The 26,318-nt window shown below is 42.3% G+C and overlaps 1 protein-coding gene across 2 annotated transcripts in view; it reads left to right on the top strand.

Moving 5' to 3' along the window:
- The window catches only part of LOC127497581 (zinc finger protein 804B), a 104,847-nt gene that overhangs the window by 60,141 nt on the left and 18,388 nt on the right, over positions 1–26,318 (top strand). For both annotated transcript variants that reach the window (XM_051866121.1, XM_051866120.1), the window contains exon 2: positions 16,422–16,565. In XM_051866121.1, coding sequence (XP_051722081.1) covers positions 16,422–16,565 — 144 coding nt within the window. The remainder of the gene's footprint in view (positions 1–16,421; positions 16,566–26,318) is intronic.

Raw genomic sequence — 26,318 nt, 5'->3', positions numbered from 1 at the left:
TAATTATCATTAATGAGAAAGAAGTGGTCTATATGTTGACCTTATTGAGGATTATTTGTTTAAACAGTTTAACAGATTGTTTAATTATGTTATCCTTCAACGGCAGCCTGATTAACAAATGCACCAAAATAGTCCAACACGTTCAATTTTTCATACTTAGAAGGCGATTTAGGGGGGTGGATGTTTGGAAGAGAGTGAATAATCATGTTTCATACAGCTGAACTTTTAATGAATGTTCATCAAATGGTTAATGGTAGACAAGTGTAAGGTTTCCGAGAGTCAATCAAACATCTGTATTGCATCACAGCATGTAAATAAAAATTGGACTGAATATTTTCCTGTAGCCATCTGATTTGTATATCAGCTCTCTTTCTGCTTTCTCAGTAGTTTTGATTTTTACTTTTCCTGCCAACATTTCTCACTGGCCCCACCACCAAAAATGTGTATGGTAAGGCATTTTACAGTTAACCAATTAGCATGTTATAAATATGTTAAAGCAGGGGTGTCCAAACTCGATCCTGGAGGGCCACTGTCATGCAGAGTTTAGCTCCAACTTGCCTCAACACACCTGACTGGAAGCTTCTAGTATGCCTACTAGACTTTGATTAGCTGGATCAGTTGTGTTTAATTGGGGTTGGAGCTGAACTCTGCAGGACGGTGGCCCTCCAGGAGCAGGATTGGACACCCCTGTGTTAGGTTAGTTCACCCAAAAATAAAATTTCTGTCATTAAGTATTCACTCTTGTGTCGTTCCAAACCCGTAAGACCTTCATTCATCTTCGTAACACAAATTAAGATATTAAGGTTTTTATCCCCCATAGAAAGCAACCGTCATTCAAGGTCCAGAAAAGTAGTAAAGACATCGTTAAAATAGTCCATGTGACTACAGTGGTTCAACCTTAATGTTATTGTTTTGTGCGCAAAAGCAAAACAAAAATAAAGACCATCAACTGCGTACAAAACTGACAGGGGAGAGAAGAAATTGTTGAATAAAGTCATTATTTTTGTTTTGTTTTTGCATACAAAAAGTATTCTCGTCACTTCATAACATTAAGGTTGAACCACTGTAGTCATGTTGACTGTTTTAACGATGTCTTTACTAATTTTTTGGACCTTGAATGATGGTAATTATGTTGCTTTCTATGGGGGATAAAAAAAAAAACTCTTGGATTTCATCAAAAATATCTTAATTTGTGTTCCGAAGATGAACGTAGGTCTCACGTGTTTGGAACGACATGAGGGTGAGTAATTAAAGACAGGAATTTCACTAAACCTATGCTAAGAAAAACCTATACTAAGAAATACTAAACCTATGTATATTGTTTCAGTGAGTTTTTGGATTGGGTTAGGGGTTGGTGCTCCTTACATAGCCACAGCCGTCAAAGAGATCCGAAGACAACTCGGGATTTACAGAAATCCTCCAAAACCAAGTCCGAGGATAACTATGGCTTTACACAATTCTCCGTAATGAGGTAAAATGTCCCCAGAGTGACATTTTGGTGATGCACAGATAAATGTTGCTTGTGTAACTTGTTACAGAGTCCGTGAAAATTGAATTGCATAGGTAAGAACCACTTACATGCTGTTGCGCTGTATGCTGCAAACATTTTCAATTGGTCTCAGGATGTATAATTACAGGAACATTTGAGTTTGTTCTCTCATATATAGAAAGGAGAGCCTTCTGATATGTTTAATAGGTTGTATGATTATGAAAGAAGCATTTCCAATTGATTTAACGCCTAGACTACTGAGTAGATTGCAGACCATTTGAGCTCCACTTCTGAAGATATGGGATAGCAATTCGCCCACTAAAAGCTAAAGCAATGAATGCTTTTAAAAAATTCATGGTGATTCTAAACTCTGTGATTTGTTTTGACAGGAAAAGGGGGGGCACTAAAAAGGTTAACCCAGATTTGGCTCCTCTCCTTTGGGGCAGCGTTTGCCCGAGGCTTTGCTCTTCAAGTTCTCACAGTGGAGAAACCAAGAGATATCTGACAGCTCAGATGGCATCTAAAAATGATTAAACACAAATGCTTCTGTTGCACATGAGCCATTGTATCATTTAGGCAGAGAATATTTTTCTTTGTCTTGGAAATTCATCATTTCTGAGCCCCATATTTTTTTTTTCTCTACATAATTCTCAATCTTTTTCTACACCGCAGAAGCAAGAAATTAATCAAAAATCCAATTAATTAGGCCCACATATTGTGGCTCTATAAAAGGAGGAGAGAAGGAAAGAGAAAGTGAGAAATCCAGCTGATTATATTCTAGATGAGTAATAACCTTTTTGATGATGGCAGATCTCTGTCTGTTAACAGGTGGAGCTGCATCCTAACTTAATGATTTGGACCAGATTAAGTCTGTTGGACTGATCTCTGTCATTACTGCTCAGCTTGATTATCTCCTTGTTTACAAAAAAAAAGCCATAAGCAGGGCAGCAGATACAGTAATTCACTTTATAAATGATCCAATGCAATCCACTCTAATTCATAATGCACACAGGCAGACAGAAAGTGCTTTATTGTGTCTGCTTTATTTTGCTGTTAAAATGTGCTGCGTTTCTTTATTCGTTTTTATCAGCAATATGAAGATCGGCCACGGAAAGGTCAACAATAAGATTTCCAGGCGCAGAGGGATCAGTATTAGGAATATCGCCGAGAGAAAGATAAGTAATACGAATGTCAGCCAGAGAAAGCTAAATTTCATCAGCAGAAAGAGTATCAGCGCTAGAGGAAGTAGTAGTAGGAGGTTCAATGACACGACCCTCTTATTCTGTCTGAACATATTCATTTATTCAATGAATTGTTAAGAATGCAATTTATGTATGTATTACCTTGAATACACCTCTATTATGATCAACATGTTTTTAATTACATCAAACTCTTTTTGATGTTTTTTTTTTTTTTTTTTTGAGAATAGACAAAAGTAAATATATATATTTATAAATGTACAAACCTTCTGGGTGCGTCTGTAATCTCACTGTTTACACTCTCTCATTGATTTCCACACTTTATTCTCGTTTCTGAATGTGAATATATTTGACAGTGACAGAATAAAAACTGTAGACAAAATGTCCTCTATAAGGAGTTTAGCATTATGGTCTTGATCTTCCTTTAAGGACCCTTCATCGTCCCCTGGACAATTTCAACTACAGTACTAACAGCAGGTGCCCATAAAACTGAACAGGCACAAAGCTCTATGGTTATCGTCTCTGCCGAAATCTTCAAACTGTAGGAGAGACCGTGTATAGTAGGTCATGTGATTAGCTCAAATGAGCTAAAGCCATCTGGCTTCTCTTACTGATGCTTATGAAGCTTTCATCTCATGTGCCAGTTGTGCTGAACTCTAGCCAAATTCACGAATTTGATTTTGTGGTAAATTGCTGATCTGATCTGTGCATGTACATTATTATGTTTTGAAATGATCAGGAACGGAGAAGGTCAAACTCAAGCATGTTCAGAGATATGCACACATGCTGTGCCACCCCTGTGAGGTATATTAAGCTGGTGAATAATTGCCTCATTTCCTGCATCTTGGGTTTTTCTCAGCAATCAATCGCCTCAAACACATAGACGATGCACACTCTCAGCTATAGTTAGACACATCAGGGGGCTCAGAATGTGTGTGTGTGTCTGTGTATCCCTCTATAATGTCTTAATGCTATATTTTTTATGTGTTGTACACACACACACACACACACACGTGTATGAGTATATGAGTGGGCTCCTGTGCAAGCCACGTGAAGCCCATCTGGGTGTATGTTAGTGCAGTAGTCATCAGTCTGCCTGTAGCCTGGGCCAGATGGTCGTGCCTCTGCAAGCCACTCAGTAAGTACATCACAGATCCGGGCATGTGGGCCAACCGTTCCACTACATCTTACTTAAATAGTCCCTCTCTCTCGCTCTTTGGCTTCCTCTGTTCCCCCATCTCTCTTTCTATGCACAGTATATATCAATGTGATACTGATACATTAGCATACATTAGGAAAAGCATTTGTTACCCACGATGCAAACACATCACACTTACACACTTTACTGTGCAGTAAGCACCATGCTCATCTCTCATCACCTCCTATCTTTGTAGTGTACAGTGGGTACAAGCGTTTGAGACCACACTGAAAATCTCTAATTTTAATCTAGAAATAAAATTAAAACCAAAATGTTATGATGCTAGATAAATAAAAAATGTTTCAGATTCTGTGCTATTTTCAGGTCATTAATAAATTTGTGACAGAAAAAGGGGACAAACTCAATACTAAGGGCCCTATCATACACCCGGCACAATGTGACGCCAGGCACAATGCAAGTGTTTTTTGCTAATTTCAGCCCGACGCAGTTATCATTTTCACGTCCAGCGCCCACTTTGTTTAAATAGCAAATGCGCTCACGATTATCTGTTTGCCCATGGGCGTGCTGATCTGAAAAAGAGGTGTGTTCAGGCGCATTGTTGGCGTGTTGCTATTTTGAGGCAACTGAAAACAATAAAAGTATATATATATATAAGGGGCGCATTAGTAATATGCACTTATAGGAGAATTTTTTTCTCTGCTTGTTACACACGCAGGGACGCAGCATCACACAAACATGCCGATTATTAAACATAAAAGGATTACAATGTAAAAGATTATTATTGTGTACGTAAAGATAAAAATGCCATACAAATGGATAGTCATTGCATGTATCAGAATTACCTATTTGCAGTAATGATGAATGAAATTGGCTAATTATTTGACTAATACTGAAGCATTTACTGAAGATTTTGCCTCTTTTTATATACACTATTGTTCAAAAGTTTGGGGTCGATAAGAAATTTTATGTAGTCTAAAAGTATCTTATGCTTGCTAAAGTTACATTTAATTGATCAAAAATACAGTAAATACAGTAATATTGTGAAATATTATTTCATTTTAAAATAACTGTTTTCAATTGTAATATACTTTAAAATGTAACCTGTTCCTGTGATTGTAAATCTGAATTTTCAGCATAATTACTCCAGTCTTGAGTGTCACATGATCCTTCAGAAATCATTCTAATATACTGATTTGGTGCTCAAGAAACATTACTTATTATCAATGTTGAAAAGTTGTGCTATTTTTTGTGGTAACTGTGATAGTGGCTTTTTCAGAACAGTTTCTGAAATAGAACATATTTTCTAACAATGTATTGATCCTTGCTGAATAAAAGTATTAATTTCTTAAAAAAAAAAAAATAAATAAATAATAAAAAAAAAATCTTACTGACCCCAAACTTTTGAATGGTAGTATAGAAATATGTGCAATTCGGGTGTGTTGTAAGCCAGAGTCACACATGCATTTCCCATTTGAGCACATCAGTGCACCACAGTTCTGGCCTATATTTCTCTTTATGTTTTCATGTTTTCATCACCATCTCTACATCTTTCTCTCTCCTCTTACTCATGCTCACGCTGTTCAATATCTTCTTTTTGCAAAGCTCTGTCATAGATGGTGGCACAAATCTCCCTCACTCATCCACAGTCTAAGCTTTCAGGATGAGATTAGATCAGGTTTTGAAGAAATGACAGAAAATAAATCCAGTCAAGGTAAAACCGGCCACTGTGCCCATTGCTTTGTTCCAGTCTAGAGATAATGGCCATGGCTTTTTTTTGTTTTTTTTTGTTTAATGCATTGTTGGGGATGATAATGTTATATGATTTTGGCAAGAGAGGCCATTGCCGTCTAGGAGATTCAGCTGGCTGACATACACGCTGCAAAACACAAACACACAGAGAGGCAAATTACCAGGGAAATTAGGGGCAATTCTGGGCCCTAACCACTTAACCCAAAGCCAATGAAAGAGAGGGAGTGAGGGATGAAGAGAGGGAGGCCTGAACCTGCTGTCCATGATGAAACAAGCCAGTGGAATTTAATTTCCCTCCGGTCAAGAGATGCCAATAAACACTATTGAATCCTGTTCCTGCCCTGACATGATAGGAATTTAATTTGAGACCCACAGGGATCTCTCTCTCTCTCTCTCTCTCTCTCTCTCTCTGTCTGTCTGCTGCACTGGAACACTGCCCCTCTCTCTGTTCTGGATGTTTGCATGGGCAGAGAAAGAAGGAAAGAAAATGATTGAAATTCCTAGTCCGCATCCGAGAACACGCACACACACACACACACAGGTTGGAAGGCATCTCACAACAGTACCTTTCAGACACACACACGCTTGCATAGAAACTACAGTGATGCAGCCTTGATCCGGCCCTTTCAAAGTTGCAAAGAATGTTTTGCCCTGGTATGATCTTGCGGCAAAAGTACAGGGTGAACAGAAGAAACCCGCCACAAGCTATCAAGGCAGGCGGCCACCTACATATTTATTTATTTTTTAGGGGGCAGGCAGTCCTGGCTCACTTGGTGCCCTAGTCGAGACCAAAGGAAAAAAGAGGAAGGATGCACTGTACTTTGGCTGATGCTAAAGTTCTATAACATTTTGTCTAAATTAATAAAAAAAAAAAAAAATCTATTTAAATATAGTTTAAAATGTAATTAGTTCCTGTGATGGCAAAGCTGAATTTTCAGCATCATTACTCCAGTCTTCAGTGTCACATGATCCTACATAAATCATTCTAATATGCTGATTTCTTATATTTATGCTGCTTAATATTTTTGTGGAATCTGCAATAAATTTTAGGATTCTTTGATGATTAGAAAGTTCAAAATATTTTGTAACATTAGGAATGTCTTTACTGTCACTTTTGATCAATTTAACGTTTCTTTGCTGAATAAAACAATTAATAAAAATTTTTTTACTGAGCTGAAACTTTTGAACGGTATCATATAGGATAAGTAATATGAGCAGATATCCAATATGATACCAATACATTCTGCATTCCTTAAACTTTGTAGTTAAAGTATGGTAGTTTCCATTCATTCACTCAAACATAAGATGTGTTAGGCTAGTGGTATAGTTTTAGTCTCAGCTGGGTTTGAATGGGCATTTTGATTCTGAGGGAGCCCAAATGTGGAAGTAGATGCCGACGGGGGGTCGCTGTGAACCAGGGGACGGTGTTTCAGCGGAAGAGAGTTCCTGCGGTTTAACAGTAGGAGAGCTGCAGACTGGATGTCCATTAGACACAGGAAATCTCCCTTGATCTTAGACACACCAGTCTGTCTGTCTGTATAACCAATCTGGCCTTGTGAAAGATACTGCGAAGTGTTATTCATTAACTGGGACTTTGCTCACTCTGAAGAATTCTTTTCACATATTCTTTGAAAAGCATAACTGATGTTACATTTTCTTTTTGATTATCTCTTCTTTCTGAACACTTAAAATTAGACTTAAGATAAAACTTAATGGCTTATGGAAATTTTTCTCTATTTAATACACATTGAAAACATGAAACATTTCAAACGGCACAAGCAATCAGTGTCTATGTGCCAGAAACAGATAGGAGAAAAAGAGCGAGAGACATTATTGTTTAATTACAATGGAATTGACATGGAAAACAGAACAAATTTAAAAAGTGCTCAGTAATATTTCAGTCCAGGTGTTTGTACTTGAGCTTGAGGGAAAGAAAGCAATAGAGAATTTGTCTAATGGGTGAACCGCGAGACCTGGCGCTCTGTTTGCTGTCAACCTGTGTTTAATGCGCTGAATGTGAGAGCTGTTAAGGTCAGTGAGCAGGCAGAGAAAAGCTTCTTTCTTTCTGTAACAGAGGATTAAAGTGGGAGATCTAAGTAGTTGTTTTATGGATGTGGGTGTCACCTTGTTCTCTTCTTCTCTACAAAGGTTGAACAGTACAGCTTTGAACCTCCCCTTCTCCGTCCGTTCAACCCACGACACCCCTAATTAAACCTTCAGTTCCGCCTCTATCCGACCTCACATCTCTCCTCTTCCTATTCCATATTCACTTATTCAGAAGTGGCTTTTATCGCACTTTTATTGTGGGCTCTTAGCGATCAATGTAGTTGGCACCTGGAAAATGCTCAAAAACGAGGCACATTTTGCAGTAATGTGAGATCTCCCGCTGGAGCATTGTGTTTACTCCGGGCACTGATGAATGAGGGAGTAATGGTATTAAAGGGCTTTTCAAGTTGGAAAGCAGAAATAATGGTTTTTAAAGCCAAGCGGGCAAGTTCACAGATCTGAGAACAGGCACGCAGAGTCAGACGCTTGAGGAGAATTCTGAGAATGAGTGAGGCAGCATGAGATCAGCCTGTCTCACACATCTACAGCCTCCTGGCCACACGCAAGCATCTCTGCAGGGGTTACATGCTTATGAGAGCCGCAGTCTTCCAACAGGTGGCATCATTCAATGCAGTATTACTATTGAATATTATTGTTCTGTGTGTGTGCAGCATGGAACAAATACTTGCAGGCAGAAATGGGTTAATAAAACTTTACTGACATACACTATATTGCCAAAAGTTTTGGGACGTCTGCTTTACGTGCACATGAACTTTAATGACATCCCATTCTTAATCTGTAGGGTTTAATATGGAGTTGGCCCACCCTTTGCTGCTATAACAGCTTCAACTCTTCTGGGAAGGCTTTCCACAAGGTTTAGGAGTGTGTTTATGGGAATCTTTGACCATTCTTCTAGAAGCTCATTTGTGAGATCAGGCATTGATGTTGGACAAGAAGGGCTGGCTTGCAGTCTCCACTCTAATTCATCCTAAAGGTGTTCTATCGGGTTGAGGTCAGGACTCTGTGCAGGCCAGTCAAGTTCCTCTACACCAAACTCGCTCATCCATGTCTTTATGGACCTTGCTTTGTGCACTGGTGCGCAGTTATGTTGGAACAGGAAGGGGCCATCCCCAAACTGTTCCTACAAAGTTGGGAGCAGGAAATTGTCCAAAATGTCTTGGTATGCTGAAGCATTAAGAGTTCCCAACCCCTGAAAAACAACCCCACACCATAATCCCCCCTCCACCAAACTTTACACTTGGCACAATGCAGTCAGGCAAGTACCGTTCTCCTGGCAACCACCAAACCCAGACTCGTCCATTGGATTGCCAGACAGAGAAGCGTGATTCGTCACTCCAGAGAACACGTCTCCACTGCTCTAGAGTCCAGTGGCGGCGTGCTTTACACCACTGCATCCGATGCTTTGCATTGCACTTGGTGATGTAAGGCTTGGATGGAGCTGCTCAGCCATGGAAACCCATTCCATGAAGCTCTCTAAGCACTGTTCTTGAGCTAATCTGAAGGCCACACAAAGTTTGGAGGTCTGTAGCTATTGACTCTGCAGAAAGTTGGCGACTTCTGCGCACTGTGCGCCTCAGCATGCGCTGACCCCGCTCTGTGATTTTACGTGGCCTACCACTTCGTGGCTGAGTTGCTGTTGTTTCTAATTGTTTCCACTTTGTTATGATACCACTAACAGTTGACCGTGGAATATTTAGTAGTGAGGAAATTTCACGAATGGACTTATTGCACAGGTGGCAACCTATCACGGTACCACGCTTGAATTCACTGAGCTCCTGAGAGCGACCCATTCTTTCACAAATGTTTGTAGAAGCAGTCTGTATTCCTAGGTGCTTGATTTTATACACGTGTGGCCATGGAAGTGATTGGAACGCCTGAATTCAATGATTTGGAGGGGTGTCCCAATACTTTTGTCAATATAGTGTATATATACAGTGCATCTGGAGAGTATTCACAGTGCTTCACTTTTTCCACATTTTGTTATGTTACATCCTTATTCCAAAATGGATTAAATTAATTATTTTCCTCAAAATTCTACAAACAATACCCCATAATGACAATGTGAAAAAAGTTTGATATATTTGCAAATTTATTAAAAAAAAAAAAAAAAAAATCACATGTACATACAGTAAGTATTCACAGCCTTTGCCATGACATTCAAAATTGAGCTCAGGTACATCCTGTTTCCACTGATCATCCTTGAGATGTTTCTACAACTTGATTGGAGTCCATCTGTTGGAAATTCAGTTATTTGGACATGATTTGGAAAGGCACACACCTGTCTATATAAGGTCCCACAGTTAACAGTGCATGTCAGAGCATAAACCAAACCAGGAAGGAATTGTCTGTAGATCTCCGAGACAGGATTGTATCGAGCCACAGATATGGGGAAGAGTACAGAAAAATTTCTGCAGCATTGAAGGTCCCATTGAGGACAGTGGCCTCCATCATCCGTAAATGGAAGAAGTTTGGAACCACCAAGACGAGCGGGCCACCTGGCCAAACTGAGCAATCGGGGGAGAAGAGCCTTAGTCAGGGAGGTGACCAAGAACCCAATGGTCACTCTGACAGAGCTCCAGCATTTCTCTGTGGAGAGAGGAGAACCTTCCAGAAGAAAAACCATCTCTGCAGCACTCCACCAATCAGGCCTATATGGTAGAGTGGCCAGACGGAAGCCACTCCTCAGTAAAAGGCACATGACAGCCCACCTGGAGTTTGCCAGAAGGCACCTGAAGGACTCTCAGACCATGAGAAACAAAATTCTCTGGTCTGATGAAACAAAGATTGAACAATTTGTCCTGAATAGCAAGCGTCATGTCTGGAGAAAACCAGGCACCGCTCATCACCTGGCCAATACCATCCCTACAGTGAAGCATGGTGGTGGCAGCATCATGCTGTGGGGATGTTTTTCAGCAGAAGGGATTGGGAGACTAGTCAGAATCGAGGGAAAGATGAATGCAGCAATGTACAGAGACATCCTTGATAAAAACCTGCTCCAGAGCGCTCTGGACCTCAGACTGGGGCGAAGGTTCATCTTCCAACAGGACAACGACCCTAAGCACAAGATAACAAAGGAATCGCTACGGAACAACTCTGTAAATGTCCTTGAGTGGCCCAGCCAGATCCCAGACTTGAACCCAATTGAACTTCTCTGGAGAGATCTGAAAATGGCTGTGCACCAACGCTTCCCATCCAACCTGATGGAGCTTGAGAGGTCCTGCAAAGAAGAATGGGAGAAACTGCCCAAAAATAGGTGTGCCAAGCTTGTAGCATCATACTCAAAAAGACTTGAGGCTGTAATTGGTGCCAAAGGTGCTACAACAGAGTATTGAGCAAAGGCTGTGAATACATATGAATACAAATAAATGAATGAATGAATGAATTAATACAAATAAATTTGCTAAGATTTCAAACAAACTTCTTTCATGTTGTCATTATGGAGTATTGTTTGTAGAATTTTGAGGAAAATAATGAATTTAATCCATTTTGGAATAAGGCTGTAACATAACAAAATGTAGGAAAAGTGAAGCGCTGTGAATACTTTCCGGAAGCACTGTATATATGCATATTTTTGTTAGGGTTAGAGTGTAGATTAGGTTATAGTATTTATAACTTGCTGTTTTCAGTTGTTTGTCAATTGAAAAAGGACATGATTAGCTTTCGAACAAGTAAAATAATAGATCATATTCCGTTTTTAAACTGCGGTACGAATTAAATGAGAGTGAAACAGAGACTATGTGAAAGAATGAGAGACTAAATGACTGAGAGTGCACATTTAAATTGCTTACATTTGTAAGGGAGTGTTTTGTAGCTCCCCAGACAGCAGCATTAAGAAGATAACCTACAAATGCTCCATCAATTTGTTTGCGTGTGCTGTTACAAAACACTTGCATTTGCAATAGTAGATTCAGCAGTAAAGCAGACACATGTAGTGTTATGGCATGCATACATGGATACTTTTAGCATAAATGATACTACTGATGCATATTAGGTGCTACTTTCCAACATTTTACAGCAAAGTGTGAATTCTGAGGTGTATCGCAAGGTCTTTTGGGACAGGGTCAAGGTGTCTACTGACTGCAAAATTAAACTTGAGGTAACTTTACACTTTGATTATTTGTTAAGATTTAATCTTTGCTGTTGAATGTAAATAATGTCATTGAACTTGTTCAAGCTAATGAAACTCCTGATGCATTCTGGGAACATGATGCTGTGTTTGTGGCAGAGGGCAGGTGGTTGCCAGATCATTCAGCCAATGTTCTGCCTTTTGCAGCCCTACAACTGGGCCTGTCTGGCGTGGGTGGTGAGTAAGTGCAAAACACGTGTAACTAATTCTGATGCAAAACACATCCAAAAGCAATTAAGAGTTAACATCTGTTGTTTTGAGTCTCAGGGATGGGGCGCGTGTTAAAATGACAGATGTACAGAGTGGCTCTTCTCAGCTCTCGCGCTCTATCGTTTCACTCCGCCACACATCTGTGAGACTAAATTTAGGGTTACATTTTGTGGGGGTGATGAATTTTGGAAATGAGTTGTAAAGCCCTGGGGGTCCATATCATTTGTAGGGATGTAAAACAAAACAACATATTTTAAAAATCGACTTGCTGGTGGGTTGCCTGAATGACTAGTTAACTGCAAGCCCTGGTTAATTAGGCTGGTTTCAAATTCACTGAAGCACGACTGGACACGTTTTTAGGGTTTTTTTTACATAAGACACATTTGTTTAAAACAGCTACACAGAAGGATTTCCTATTATTATCAATGTTGAAAACAGTTGTGGAAACCAAAATAAATTTTTTTCAGGATTCTTTGATGAATAGAAAGTTCAAAAGAACAGCATTTATTTGAAATAGATTTTCATTTTTGTAACTTTATACATGTCTTTACTGTCACTTTACTGCATCCTTAATTGGTGATTAACCATATTAATGTCTAATTTCTAAAAAAAAAAAAAAAATCTTAGTGACCCCAAACTTGTGAGAGGTATTATTTTAGTGCTTGTGTTTTTATTGCTGTGTTGTGCTTTATCCGTTAGAGTTTGTACTGTACATAAGGACGTAGACTGCAAGGTCTTGGGTATGGTACTCATTTATTGATTTATTGACCTCAAATTCTCTTTAAGATACCAAGTGTGAGTGGTAGCAGTCCATCATGGTGTTCTTTTATTTTGACATCTCACACTGTCTCTGCCCATGGATGGAAACTGTAGAAAAGACTGCCTCAAAGTCCCTGATGGCCTATTAACTGCATCACATCCACCTCATTCAGGATCCGCTCCCACGCACCACTGGGCCATGTGATGCAGAGGCCCTCTGGCCAATAATGAAGGCACATAATCAGTATTATTGTCACAATTACTTCAACTTTCTCTATGAAACTTGTTAATGAGCTTTACTAAATTGTTCCAGTGCTATGCTGCATAGAAACTATCCTTTTATAATCCACACCATCTCAACAGTGTGTCCTTGATCAGACGCTCCTTCAAAAGTAATAAGAGTGTAGTGTTAAAGAACTGCTACACGGTGACCTTTTCCCACCTTGTTTTCCTGTAGTAAATGTTGAGCTGTGCTGTCATAATGGGAAAGCTCTGGTAATGATGCTCCAGAGAGATGCTTTGCTTATGGTTGTACCGGAGCAGTCTGCACAGTGTGTTTGTATGGTTGATGTCAGTCCCTGAGGTCTGTATAAGCAGACTTTTGATACTGAATTAATCGCAGGAGCCTTTGAAGTTACCGGCTAGCTGAATCTCATGTGAAGTTTGCAACAAAGAAAGAGATGACATCCCTAGAGGAAGAGTTTAGGTCTGTACTGTGTGTGGTCCTGGTAAACCCTACATTATGAGGACAAAATGTCCCCACAAAGATGGCAATATCCAAAATACTTGTCCTTGTGGGGACATTTTTTTGGTCACCACAAGGAAAACAGCTTATAAATCATACTAAAGCTATGTTCAGACTGCCAGCAAAAATCAGATTTTCTTTTGCATATCCAGATTTTTATCCAGATGGGCTTTTGAAAGTCTGGATAGCAAAAAAAAAAAAAAAAAAAAACATGACATCTGATTTTTTTCAACTATGATTCAAACCACATTTGGAGGTGATTTGAAAAATGGATTCCAATTAGATTTTTACTGATGCGTCTCAGTCTGGACGTTGTGACTGCTCAAATATGATTTCAAATTGCCTTTTGCATCTCTCTTAACGTGACACATGACAATAACATCAAAACCGGTGATGAAAATGCCAGAAGTATTCATACAGTATTCAAACGGTATGTCCAAATATTTAGGTTTAAGTTTTCCTTGTTCGATGGAGGAGTTCTGCGCCGTGACTCAACAGGACGCTTATTTGGAGAGTGAGATTATACACCTCCGTTTTTCCTGCATCCGTTTTGAAAGCCTCGTCACATACATGGATACGCCTAGTTGGACTCTAGGATTTTATATCAACTTGGCATTGCAGTTGAGCAGGTCAGCTTTTACTGTGGTTGTCATGGAGGATGATCACGATATTCAAAATGTACCTGTCACGCTAGAGTCCCCAGTCATCATGGCTACCACGCCAGAGTCTCCAGCCGTCATAGCCGCCAAGCCAGAGTCTCAAGTCGTAATGGCCACCACGCCAGAATCTCCAGCCGTCATGGCCGCCATGCCAGAACATGTAACCATTATGATTGACATTCCGGACCTAAGGAAAACTATCCATAGGCTTTTGCAGCTGATTTCCAGTGTGGCAGAACCACCACTAACGTCAGCATCCCCAGCTAGATAGTCCTAAGTCCAGTGGTCTCTGAGACCCTTCTACCATTGAGTGCATTTCCTGTGTAGGTTGTGGCCATCTTGTGTGTGTGGGCCATACACACTTCTCCAGCTCCTCACAAGGCAGCAGTGTCCACTCAATAACACTCTGTTCGCTTTGACATGACCACGGAGGTCATCAGTGAACCCTTTGTTTGCCCTGACACAACCACAGAGGGCATCCATGAACTTCCTGTCTACCTTGACATGGACACGGAGGTCGTCAGTGAACTCTCTGTCTGCCCTGACATGACCATGGAGGTCGCCCTTGAACTCCCAGCCTGTCCTGCTATGACCATGGAGGCCATTACTGAACCTTCTGCCTGTCTTGACACGGCCCCAGAAGCCAACCCTAACCTTTCTGTGTCCTTTGTTTTAGTTCCCCCTGCTCCGCCATGGTGGTCACCAGCTCCTCCTGTTTCGCCATGGTGGTCACCTGCTCCGCCGTGGAGATCTTCTATCCAGTCTGCTATGTTGTGGTGGTCTTCTGCTCTGCTGTGGGTATCCTCAATCCCGTCTGCTCTGCTGTGGTGGTCTCCAGCCCCACTTAGATGGTCTTCAGTCCTGTCAGCTCCACCCTGGCCACCTGCACTGTCGGCAACACCTTAGCCACCTGCCCTGGCGGTTCCACCCTGGCCACATGCTCTGCTGGCTCTGCCCTGGCCACCTGCCCTGGCGGTTCCACCCTGGCCACCTGCTCTGCTGGCTCCAACCTGGCCGCCTGCTCTTCCAGCTCCACCCTGGTCACCTGCCCTGCCGGTTCCACCCTGACCACCTGCCCTGCTTGCTTCGCCCTGGCCAACTGCCCTGCCGGTTCCACCCTGACCACCTGCTCTGCTGGCTCCGCCCTGGCCAGCTGCCCTGCCGGTTCCACCCTGGCCACCTGCCATGCCGGTTCCACCCTGGCTACCTTCTCTTCCAGCTCCACCCTGGTCACCTTCCCTGCCGGCTCCACCCTGGCTCTCTGACCCTCCTCAGTCTCCTGTTTCACCACGCTGGCTTGGCCCTCCATCCCTCCCCCTATTCCACCTCCACTCCACCTCCCTCCTGGACTTATGTTTCTGTTTATTGAGGAGCATCTGGAATCCGCTCTTTAAAGGGGAGGAGGAGGAGGGGGGTGTTTGCACACCTGAGCATGTTATTAGTGAATGTTACATGGTGATGTCATCAATCTCATATCTGAGATGAAACAACTTTAATAATTGCAGAAACTGAAGAGTTGAAGTTATATGTGTGTGTAAATGTGCATGTTTTGAATATTAATTCTGAGACCTCAATGTTTTTAATGGTTCACAAATCATTCTGGACATATTTGATGTAAAAAATAATAGAAGAGTGACATTCACAGAAAATTATGGGTAAATGTGTAATGTTAAAAAAATGATGTATAAGAACAAAGCAAGGCCCACGCTGAGTTTCTCCTGTGTTAAAATGACTTTTAAGTGGTTAAGAACAGTTACAGTAGCTCTAGTTCTTTGCATTATCACAGCGAGCAGTTCAGTTTGTTAATTCATCCTGCAACTAATATGAACTCATGACCACGTTGTCATAGTTACCCTGCTATGCTAATATTCAAGCATCTTTTTATAACTGTTGTTGGTGCAAAACTAGTAATTACAGCAAAATATTCCCATTAAAAACAATTCTGTGATGGGTAGGTTGTTTGGTTTCATCAGGTAATTTTAGCCTGTCAAGGACATTTATGATGCTCAAATTCAGCTAAGCTAAGACAACCTGTAAAAAAATCTTTAAATGATTTTATGTACCGTTCATATACAATTTTTTTCTTTTGTGGTTTTAAACAATCAGTTAAATAATTTATTATTCTAAGAAATGGACTGTGTGATTGTCAAGTGTGGTTGTCTAATTAAATTATAGCATGAACATCTACATGCCTAACCAATGCTCTCTCTCTCTCTCTCTCTCTCTCTCTCTCTCTCTCTCTCTTTCTCTCTCTCTTAGGACTATGCTAAGAAAGAGAAAGCCATTGCAAAAGCCCTGGGGGATTTGAAGGCTAACTTCTATTGTGAACTATGCGACAAGCAGTACCATAAACATCAGGAGTTTGACAACCACATCAACTCATATGACCACGCACATAAACAGGTAAACTTGTTTGGAACAGTGATTCAGCTTTTTCCCTACAGTATATAAAGCCATTACTACCTTCGACAAAGTGTCTCTGTAGATGATGTTATGCATAGAAACATGCTTTTATTAAAGTAGTTTAAATTTTTGTTTTTGCAAACAGTCTCCAGATTATTCTTAGCATATAATGTTGGTAACTAAAGATTCTCTTAATTTACTTAATTTGTCACGCTCACGCAGGGCCGAGGAGAGGCAAGGATCTAATGCAAGCAGTCTTTATTAAATAAACACAAAAACAAAGGTAATCCAAACAGGGAAGGCAGATGAAGAGAATCCAAACAGGTATGGTAGGTGACAATAATCCAAACATGAAACATAGATACAAGCAGAGAAGACAATAATTCAAACTAGAGAGATGACAAAATCCAATGGGGAACAAAACCACAACAGCTTTACCAAAACTTGTAAAGACAACAACAAGCATCAACTAAAGACTCAAACATGGGGTATATATGTATATGTATATATATATATACCCCCGTGTTTGAGTCTTTAGTTGATGCTTGTTGTCGTCTTTACAAGTTTATATATATATATATATATATACAGGCAAGCAAGAGGATAAAAAGGCACAGGTGAAACTGATTAAACACTATGGTGACTAACAAGGGTAATGTTGAACGTGACCGACTGAAAGGGAACGTCTCGGTTACGTATGTAACCATCGTTCCCTGAAGGAGGGAACGGAGACGTACATCAGAAGTGAACCGACGAATTGGGATATCGCAAGAGAGCCCTATTACCTTCGCGTGTAACTAAACGAGCCAATGGACATTGGCGTGCGAGCTTTGCATCTCGTGCACCGCCCCAGCGAGCGGGTATAAATGCGGAAGCGGGTGCGCTGAGGAGACGAGCATGTAACCTGCACTCAGCGGAGGCATAGAAACTGTGGCAACGGGACGTACGTCTGACCCATTCAGTAAGACTTGGATAACACTGGGAAAGCAAGCCCGTAGGGGATGCTGTGGAGACCACAACCCACCAGGAGAGGGGCATTACGTGGGAATACACATATGGACTGGCCCAGCCAACTGGGGGAGACACGAGTGGCAGGGACGGCAGAGCGGACTCTGCCAAGGGAAAGACACGGGCTCACCGTAGGGAGGTTACCGTGGAGAATGCACATATGGGACCACCGTAGGGGTCACAGCATATGGCACCCAGCCAAGCACCAGCGTCAGAGACGAGTGTTTGGCCTAGCAACAGACACTCCGCAATGTCCGAGCCGCAGGGGGTGGTGGAGGAACTCAACAGGGTTCACCGGACGGGGTGGAGCAATGGACGCATGTATCCGGCCCAGGGGGCGGGAGTGGCGTTGCAAGCCGACACTTAGAACGGGCACTTCGTGCTAATGGCCGGTTGGGGCGAGTACACAGGAAGATACCGGTTCTACATGAAGGCTATAGAATCTAGCGAACGTGTTGGGTGTCACCCAGCCCGCAGCTCTATATATATTTGTCAGCGAGGCGCCGTGCGCCAGCGCCCAGGAAGAATCAACTCCCCTAGTGGAGTGAGCTCTCAACCCGAGCGGGTAAGGCACGCCTTGGGACTGATAAGTCTCCAGTGGGCCATCCTCTGCTTGGAGACAGCCTTTCCCTTCTGCTGGCCTCCGTAACAGACGAAGAGCTGGTCTGAGGTCCTGAAGCTTCACGTTCTGTCCACATACAGGCGCAAAGCGCGGACGGGACAGAGCAAAGCCAGGGCTGGGTCTGCCTCCTCCGAGGGCAGCGCTTGCAGGTTCACTAGGTGGTCTCTAAAGGGAGTGGTAGGAACCTTGGGCTCATATCCGGGCCGGGGTCTCAGAGTAATGTGAGTATCACCGGGCCCGAACTCTAGGCACGATTTGTCGACCGAAAATGCGTCCCCTTTCCTCTTGATGGAGGCCAATGCAACCAGGAGTACTGTCTTAAGGGACAGTGCTTTTAACTCAACTGACTGCAAAGGCTCGAAGGGAGGTCCCCGGAGAGCTGTAAGTACCAGGGACAGGTCCCAAGAGGGTATAGAGGGAGGGCGAGGCGGATTCAGTCTCCTCGCCCCCCTCAGGAACCTGACAATCAGGTCATGCTTCCCTAGGGACTTACCATCAACTGTGTTGTGATGTGCAGCAATGGTGGCAACATACACCTTAAGGGTGGAGGGAGACAGCCTTCGCTCCAACCCTTCTTGCAGGAAGGAAAGCACTGACCTGATCGAACATGTTCAGGGGTCCTCTCGGTGAGAGGAACAACACTCGACGAACAGGTTCCATTTCAGAGCATAGAGATTCCTCGTAGAAGGAGCTCTTGCAGAAGTGATGGTGTCTACAACCGACTGGGGTAGATCACCTAGAACCTCCACGTCCCGTCCAGGGACCAGACATGAAGTTTCCAAAGGTCCGGATGCGGGTGCCATAGGGTGCCCCATCTCTGAGTCAGAAGGTCCTTCCTCAAAGGAATGGGCCAAGGAGGTGCTGTTGCGAGGAGCATGAGTTCTGGAAACCAGGTCCGAGTGGGCCAATAGGGTGCCACTAACAGGACCTGCTCCTCGTCCTCCCTGACTTTGCACAACAGCTGTGCGAGCAGGCTCACTGGGGGAAACGCATACTTGCAAAGGTCCTGGGCCCAGCTGTGTGCCAGTGCGTCTATGCCGAGAGTGCCCTCGGTCAGGGAGTAAAACAACTGGCAATAGGCTGTGTCCGGAGAGGCAAACAGGCTACCTGTGCGGCCCCGAAATGGTGCCAAATCAGCTGGACCACCTGGGGATGGAGTCTCCATTCTCCCGGAAGCGGAGGCTGCCGTGAGAGCTCATCGACTGCACGGTTGAGCACGCCTGGGATTTGAATGGCACGAAGCGACCTCAGATGCTTCTGACTCCATAAGAGGAGATGGCGGGTGAGTTGCGACATGCGACGGGAGCGTAGACCGGTTGATGTACGCAACAGTCGCAGTGCTGTCCATACGGACCAGCACGTGCTTGCCTAATAGCAGCTGTTTGAAGCAGCCCATTGCAAGGCCTACTGCTAGCAACTCGAGGCAATTGATATGCCACTGCAGTTGAGGCCCCGTCCACAGACCTGAGACTGCATGCCCGTTGTACGTGGCTCCCCACCTGGTGGTGGAAGCATCTGTGGAGACCACAGCATGCCTGGACACTTGTTCCAGGGGAACTCCCGCCCGCAGGAAAGAAGGGTCCGACCACTGAGTGAGGGTACTACGACAGCTCGGTGTGATGGACACACGGAATGTGCTGCGTTGCCACGCCCATCTCAGGACTCTGCCGTGAAGCCAGTGCTGAAGCGGCCTCATATGAAGCAGTCCGAGCGGCGTGACTGTGGCTGCGGATGCCATATGCCCCAGGAGCCTCTGAAACAATTTCAGTGGGGCCGCCGTCCTGCTCTTGAGTGAACTCAGGCAGTTCAACACTGACTGGACACGCTCCTCGGTGAGGCGCGCTATCTGGCTGACCGAGTCCAGTTCCATACCGAGATAAGAGATCCTCTGCCCAGGGGCGAGTTTGCTCTTGTCCCAGTTGACCCGAAGACCCAACCGGCTGAGGTGAGCTAACACCAGATCTCTGTGTTCGCATAGTCGCTCTCGCGAGTGAGCTAGAATGAGCCAGTCATTGAGATAATTGAGAATGCAAACGCCCTGTTCCTTGAGGGGAACAATGGCCGCCTCCGCAACCTTGGTAAAGATGCAGGGCGAGAGGGCCAACCCGAAGGGTAGGACTTTGTATTTTTGATATGCCCGACCCTCGAACACAAACCGTAGAAAGGGTCTTTGTCGAGGCAAAATCGAGACATGAAAGTATGCGTCCCTCCGGGGCTGATAGACCTGCTGCAACGCCATAGCATGCAGGGCAGAGGCGGCCTGTCTGCAGGCTCTGTAAGCCTTCTCCGTTAGATTGGAGGAGAACTTGCAGGCCCAGGATGGGAGACGCGGGTCACCCCGTGAGCTGGTGGCCATCGGACACAACTGCATCGCAACGGCGCGCTCAACTGGGGGGATCCCCCCGTACCCCTTAGCCACCCCGCTATTCAGGGAGGTGAAGGCGGAGGAGGAACCTGACCGGCTTCGGACACTGAAAGGCGTCTTCCACGATCTAATCACCTCCTTATGCACCTCCGGGAAGAAACCAATCATTAGGGGCCCACGGAGAAGGTCTCGGAAGGGAAGCCCTAACCGTAATCCTCAGATCACCCTTCCTACACGGCGCGCCACCGCTCCCCTGGACTGAACCAGAGAAAACAGCGGAATGGGGCATAGGGGAGGTGACCCCCACTCCCTGAGAACCAAGGAATGTGAGTCTAGATCACTGCGATAGTCATGTTCCCACAATGAGAACATGAACTATCCACAAAAGCTGCCTCAGCATGCTGAACGCCCAGACATGTGACACAGTGATTGTGACCGTCAGCAGGGGCCAGGGAATAACCACATCCAGTAACGGACGGAATGACAACTTAAAAAAAAGACGCAGTGTCCATCCGTGAAGCTCTTTTAGAAGGGGGAAAAAACTCACTCTTTGTATGGTGCTGAAGCACACAGGGGATCAGCCACAGTGCGATTGTAGGTACACACTGATCGCCTACAATCAGCACACACAGAGAAAACCGGCCCAAATCGCAGACCTGAGCAGCAACAATCAAAGCTTGCTGTGAAAACAGCAGTTGAGAGCTGTGTATGAGCTTGCGGCCGCTGCTGTAAAGTGCTGTTCCACCAACACTCTCCAACAAAGAGGCTCCCAAAGACTTGACTTTACACAGTAAGGCAATCTTTTTGTAGCAACAGGAACACAAGTGCTTGGCTCCGAAGCGAAAGACAAAGTGCGAGCGCACCCGCTTCCGCATTTATACCCACTCGCAGGGGCGGTGCAAAGCTCACACGCCAATGTCCATTGGCTCGTTTAGTTACACTCAAAGGTGATAGGGCTCTCTTGAGATATCCCAATTCGCCGGTTCACTTCTGACATACGTCGTTCACTTCTGGCATACGTTCAAACATTAAGTCAACAGAATATCAAAATAAGTGTCCTTGAACACAAACACACAAGACACAGGGGAAATTGTCATAATTATTGCAGATTTTTTGTTTTACTTATTATTCTGAAGTTCTAAAAACTTTCAGGAACACAAGTAATGCACCTTTTCTATTATAATAAACTTGTCAATACAACAAAGCAAATTTAATTTAAAGAAATAATTACTTTTATTCAGCAAGGATGCATTCAATTGATCAAAATTATGAGTAAAGACATTTATAATGCAAATAAATGCTGTTCTTTTGAACTTTCTATTAAGCAAAGAATAATGGGAAAAAAATGTAACAATTTACAAAAAAAAAAAAAAAAATTAAACACCACAACTGTTTTCAACATTGATAATAATAAATATTAGAATGATTTCTAGAATGATTAGAATGATTTCTGAAGGATCATGTGACACTAAAGTCTGGAGTAATGGTTGAAAATTCAGCTTTGCCATCACAGGAATAAATAACTTTTAAAATATATTAAAATAGAAAACAGTTATTTTAAATTGTAATAATATTTCACAATACTGTTTTTACTCTATTTTTGATCAAATAAATGCATCCTTGGTGAGCATAAGAAGTACATAAAAACATAAGAAATATAAACAACCCCAAACTTTAAACGATAGTGTATATATACAGATATATACTTTATGTCTCATACACAGCACAAGATGAATCACATAATACTGAACAATGTAAAAGTTTGGTTGTTAATGATATCTGCCATTATTATGACATGTTACTTGTTACTAAGAAAATTTGTATCCTAGTGGTCTATAGAATTTGTAAAGTCATAATATCTTTAAATTATTAAATAATTAAATAATTAATAATTAAAGAAAAAAGAAAAGAGATCAGATCAGATCAATCAAGAGAAACCAAAAAGTAAAAATTAGTTAGCAAAGTTAGCAATTAGCAAAAAGTAAATTAAAGGCGAGATTGATAGGAGGAGTAGATGAAGTAAAGAGGAGGAGAAAGCTGAGGATGTGCTGACTGGTTCTCAGGATCTCAGACTGGAGTCTGGTGCCCATCTGTGTGGCATCTGAGATTAAACATGTTCCCTGGCATTTCAAGCAGCAGATAACACTCTGTGTGTGGCGCTAATTCTGGGCCATCATATCATCCTGGGTGCTGTTTGACAAACTGGGCTTCTAACAATGAACAGCCCACAGATTGATTAAACTGTCTTCATCCAAAAACTTTATGTGTCTTAGTCATCATAAGCCAAATACTTCTTCATTAGAGTTCCAAATTTTAAACATATAAAACTACACACTAATGAAACATTTCATATGTACAATTACATGAAAGCCAATGTGAGAAAGTGTGGGACATGCAGAAAAAGGGAAAGAGAGATGTGACTCACTCTCAACTCTCTGCTCAGTGACAGTTACACCAAAGACAGACAGAGAGAGAGGGTGGAAAGTAATTACACATGTTGTTGCGATGAATCTCATCTCCGTGCAAACATGGCTCCGATGAAACCACAGATGACTGCACACTTGTTCATCGTGCAGATGTGTCTGTTCCTGTTAGTCAAAGTCAATGAGTCAGAGATGAATGATGCCAGCTCAGCACGAACATCCGTAATATTCTATAATCAATCATGAGATTTTCAGCTGAGTGTTTCACATCAGTACTTTGTCACCGAGAAATTAGCATGTCATTCTTGTTTCTGTTTAATTAATTGTGACCAAAATGTTTTTTTTTTTTTAGTGTAATAGGTTGAGATTACTCATCTTTGTGTAAAATGTAATAAATAATGCTATTTTATGACAGATACCATAGTAATACATCATTATGTCTGACTTTTAAAATAGATTCATTTGTAAATTTGAGCTGTGGCCTAATAGTTAGACAAACTGAGCTTTGGTGCTCATGCACGAGAACCATATATAGGAATATATTGTGTTGTAATATATTATAATATATAATTAAGATACTGTATATACATTATATATATGAAATTTTACAGTTTAATATTATTTTGGTGTTGTAGGACATTTTTATACCTTTTAAATTGACAACTCAATACTGAACAGCAAAATAATGTAGGTCTGTGAACTGAACTGACAGGTACCTCCCAAGAAAGATGTTAATTCATTTGAGGGACCTGCAAAAGCAATGAAAGATGCTGTTGAACTCTTCCTGCAGGCAGCAAGAGGGTTTCATTAGACAGAGTTATGTATAGTTGACGGTGTAAAATATGCATGCTGTGAGTTTGATGGTTTTAGGCAGTTTGGTGTGACCCCAAGCCAGCCGGTTCACATATCGGACTAGAAAAACGCAGCCTGGCCATGCTCCCAGGTCCTGAGGAACAATCCTGTATATTTCACAACCCACAGAATCCCCAGTCACTTAGTGTTTGTGTTTGCGTGCATGTGTGTGTGTGTGTGTGTGTGTGTGTGTGTGTGTGTGTGTACTGTATGCATTGACTTGCACCAAACATGGATGAGTGGTTTGATTTAATTAATCTTTAAGAGCCACAAAACCTTTCCTAGAGAGCTATGCAAATCAACCAGCTGTCCTCACTTCAGTAAAAAGAGGAGGGAAAGGAAGAGGTGAGGCATGAGATAGCGATTACAGCCAGCGTAAAGAACAAGAGAAGCAAAGATATGGATTTAACCCTCATGTTGTGTTTAGGGGTCTAAAAGATCTATCTATCTATCTGTTTGTCTGTCTGATAAAGCTTCAAATTTATTTTTGAACAGGGTTTTGTCAAGCCAAATCTTAGTTTGTATTGGCAAATGTTGCTTTTTTTAGTTAAAATGTGTTATATTGATTCTTTTTAATTCTACTTCCTTAAATTGAAACTCAAATTCAAAACCTGAATTGAAATTCTCAATTGATTTCTGAATGATGGTAACCCTGTAACACATATATCCTGTGATCCTGTGACCCTAAGCTTAAAAGTCAATTTCAACATAACACAAGGGTTAAAGCTACAATATGAGACAGAGTACAAGAGAAAGAAGAAAGAAAAAAAAGTGGGGGTGGGGGGCAAATATTAGGGGGAAGTGTCAAGAGGACTTTTTTGAACAGTTCCACTAGAGACTGAAAGCAGAATCTGGAGGGAATCCCCTGCTAGACTCCCATGGCTGAGGTGGATTTCGAGCGGTAGAGACCTACAGATATGAGCTTGGAGATAATCCATATTTCATAACCCATAGTCACAGGGGGGTGCAGAGGAAGGATTCAATCCGATCTGAAGGAGTCCAAGCCTAGTCATGTCTGTGTTTCTCTAAAAAGCGCAGCAGGCTGCTTAATGTTTAAAAAATAGCTGAGGGACGTGTGCGAGTGTGTGAGTGTGTGAGTGTAAGGTCTATCCTCAGGGCATTTAGCAGTGTGGGGGTGGGGGGCGGCTCTGGGAGAAGATAAAGAGAATGTATTTTTAACGCTGCACAAACAGTTCATTTGTCCTTCTGTGAACGATTCCTGTGTGGCTTCACATTCAGAAAGTGTTTTTTTTTTTTTAAATGGAAAAGGAAAAAGTGGTATCTGCTTTCTCAGCCAAAAGCGGTGAGTCAGCAGCCTGAAATGAATGAATGGATAACAGTTATAAAGGGACAAGGGAATAAACTCAGACAAATAATTGCACAAAACTTCATTTGCAGCAGATGGAGGAATTTGTACGATTCTTCATGAACTTTTAAAAGCCTGAGGGTATTGAGAGCTGTTCTGTTATGTAAACAGCCACTTTAGATGTTCCAGTCATTACTCGAAGCCGCATTGCGAGTATCTGATAAGACAATAATAGAATCTTTGCTAGGGGCTCTCTGCATCTACCAGCAAGTCAATATCTTCTTTTGATAAAAAAAAAAAACTGCATAGAAATATAGTGCTTATATAACTAATGTGATCTATTACTAGATATATTGACATCACAATCTCTCACTCTCTCTTTCTCTCACACATACACACACTGTGAGGTGTGCACTGGCAATTTTTCTGACAGGACATTATCGTTAAGTTTACGGACATTTTCTATAACCCTAAAACAAACACAATGCATAGTTCAAAATACAGATAAAATCCCTGTGGAAAATCAATATTGAAAATTCAGTACACAGTACATTGGGCCTAATTTTTTACAGACTTTTCTGCGAGTGCACAAATCACATGACGTACAGTAAACGGCAACAAAATTATATATATATATTTGTCAAGGTTACATCTGTTTTGGACTCTCTGTTTGTTTTGTCATTTGTCACATGTCCTACTTTGTTCAGTTTTCCCGCCATTATTTGGTTCCTAGTATTTGGAGTTTTTGAGTTTGTTTAAATAAAGAACACTGCTGCATCAAGATCCTGATTATATTCGTTTGTGCTGCAACCAGCAACCGTGACAGAAGGACAGACCAAAAGGGATATGGATCTTGCAGCTGAAAACACCATCTTGGCTGAGGACCGTCTGTGGGGCTTGAGGCAGAATGGTCGTCCTTTGGAGAGGTATGTGGAGGAGTTTCTCGAGCTCTCCCATCGGGTGAGCTGGCCTGACGCCTCTCTCATTGTGTGTTTTCACTTGGGTCTGGATGAGGATACTATTCGCTATAGCGAACCTGCTTGTTATTTCTCTCTAGTTGAGTCTATTAATCTTATTCTCTATTTAAATGGTTCTAATTTTGAAGTTGAAGAAGTTAAGAAAGAAAAGTATCTTCCTCGTCCAGCCCCATCAAAAACACACGTGGCCTCACCAGCTC

The sequence above is a fragment of the Ctenopharyngodon idella genome, chromosome 16 (assembly GCF_019924925.1).
Source record: "Ctenopharyngodon idella isolate HZGC_01 chromosome 16, HZGC01, whole genome shotgun sequence".
In the NCBI taxonomy this organism is placed as follows: domain Eukaryota; kingdom Metazoa; phylum Chordata; class Actinopteri; order Cypriniformes; family Xenocyprididae; genus Ctenopharyngodon; species Ctenopharyngodon idella.
This window is presented reverse-complemented; position numbering and strand designations above follow the sequence as displayed.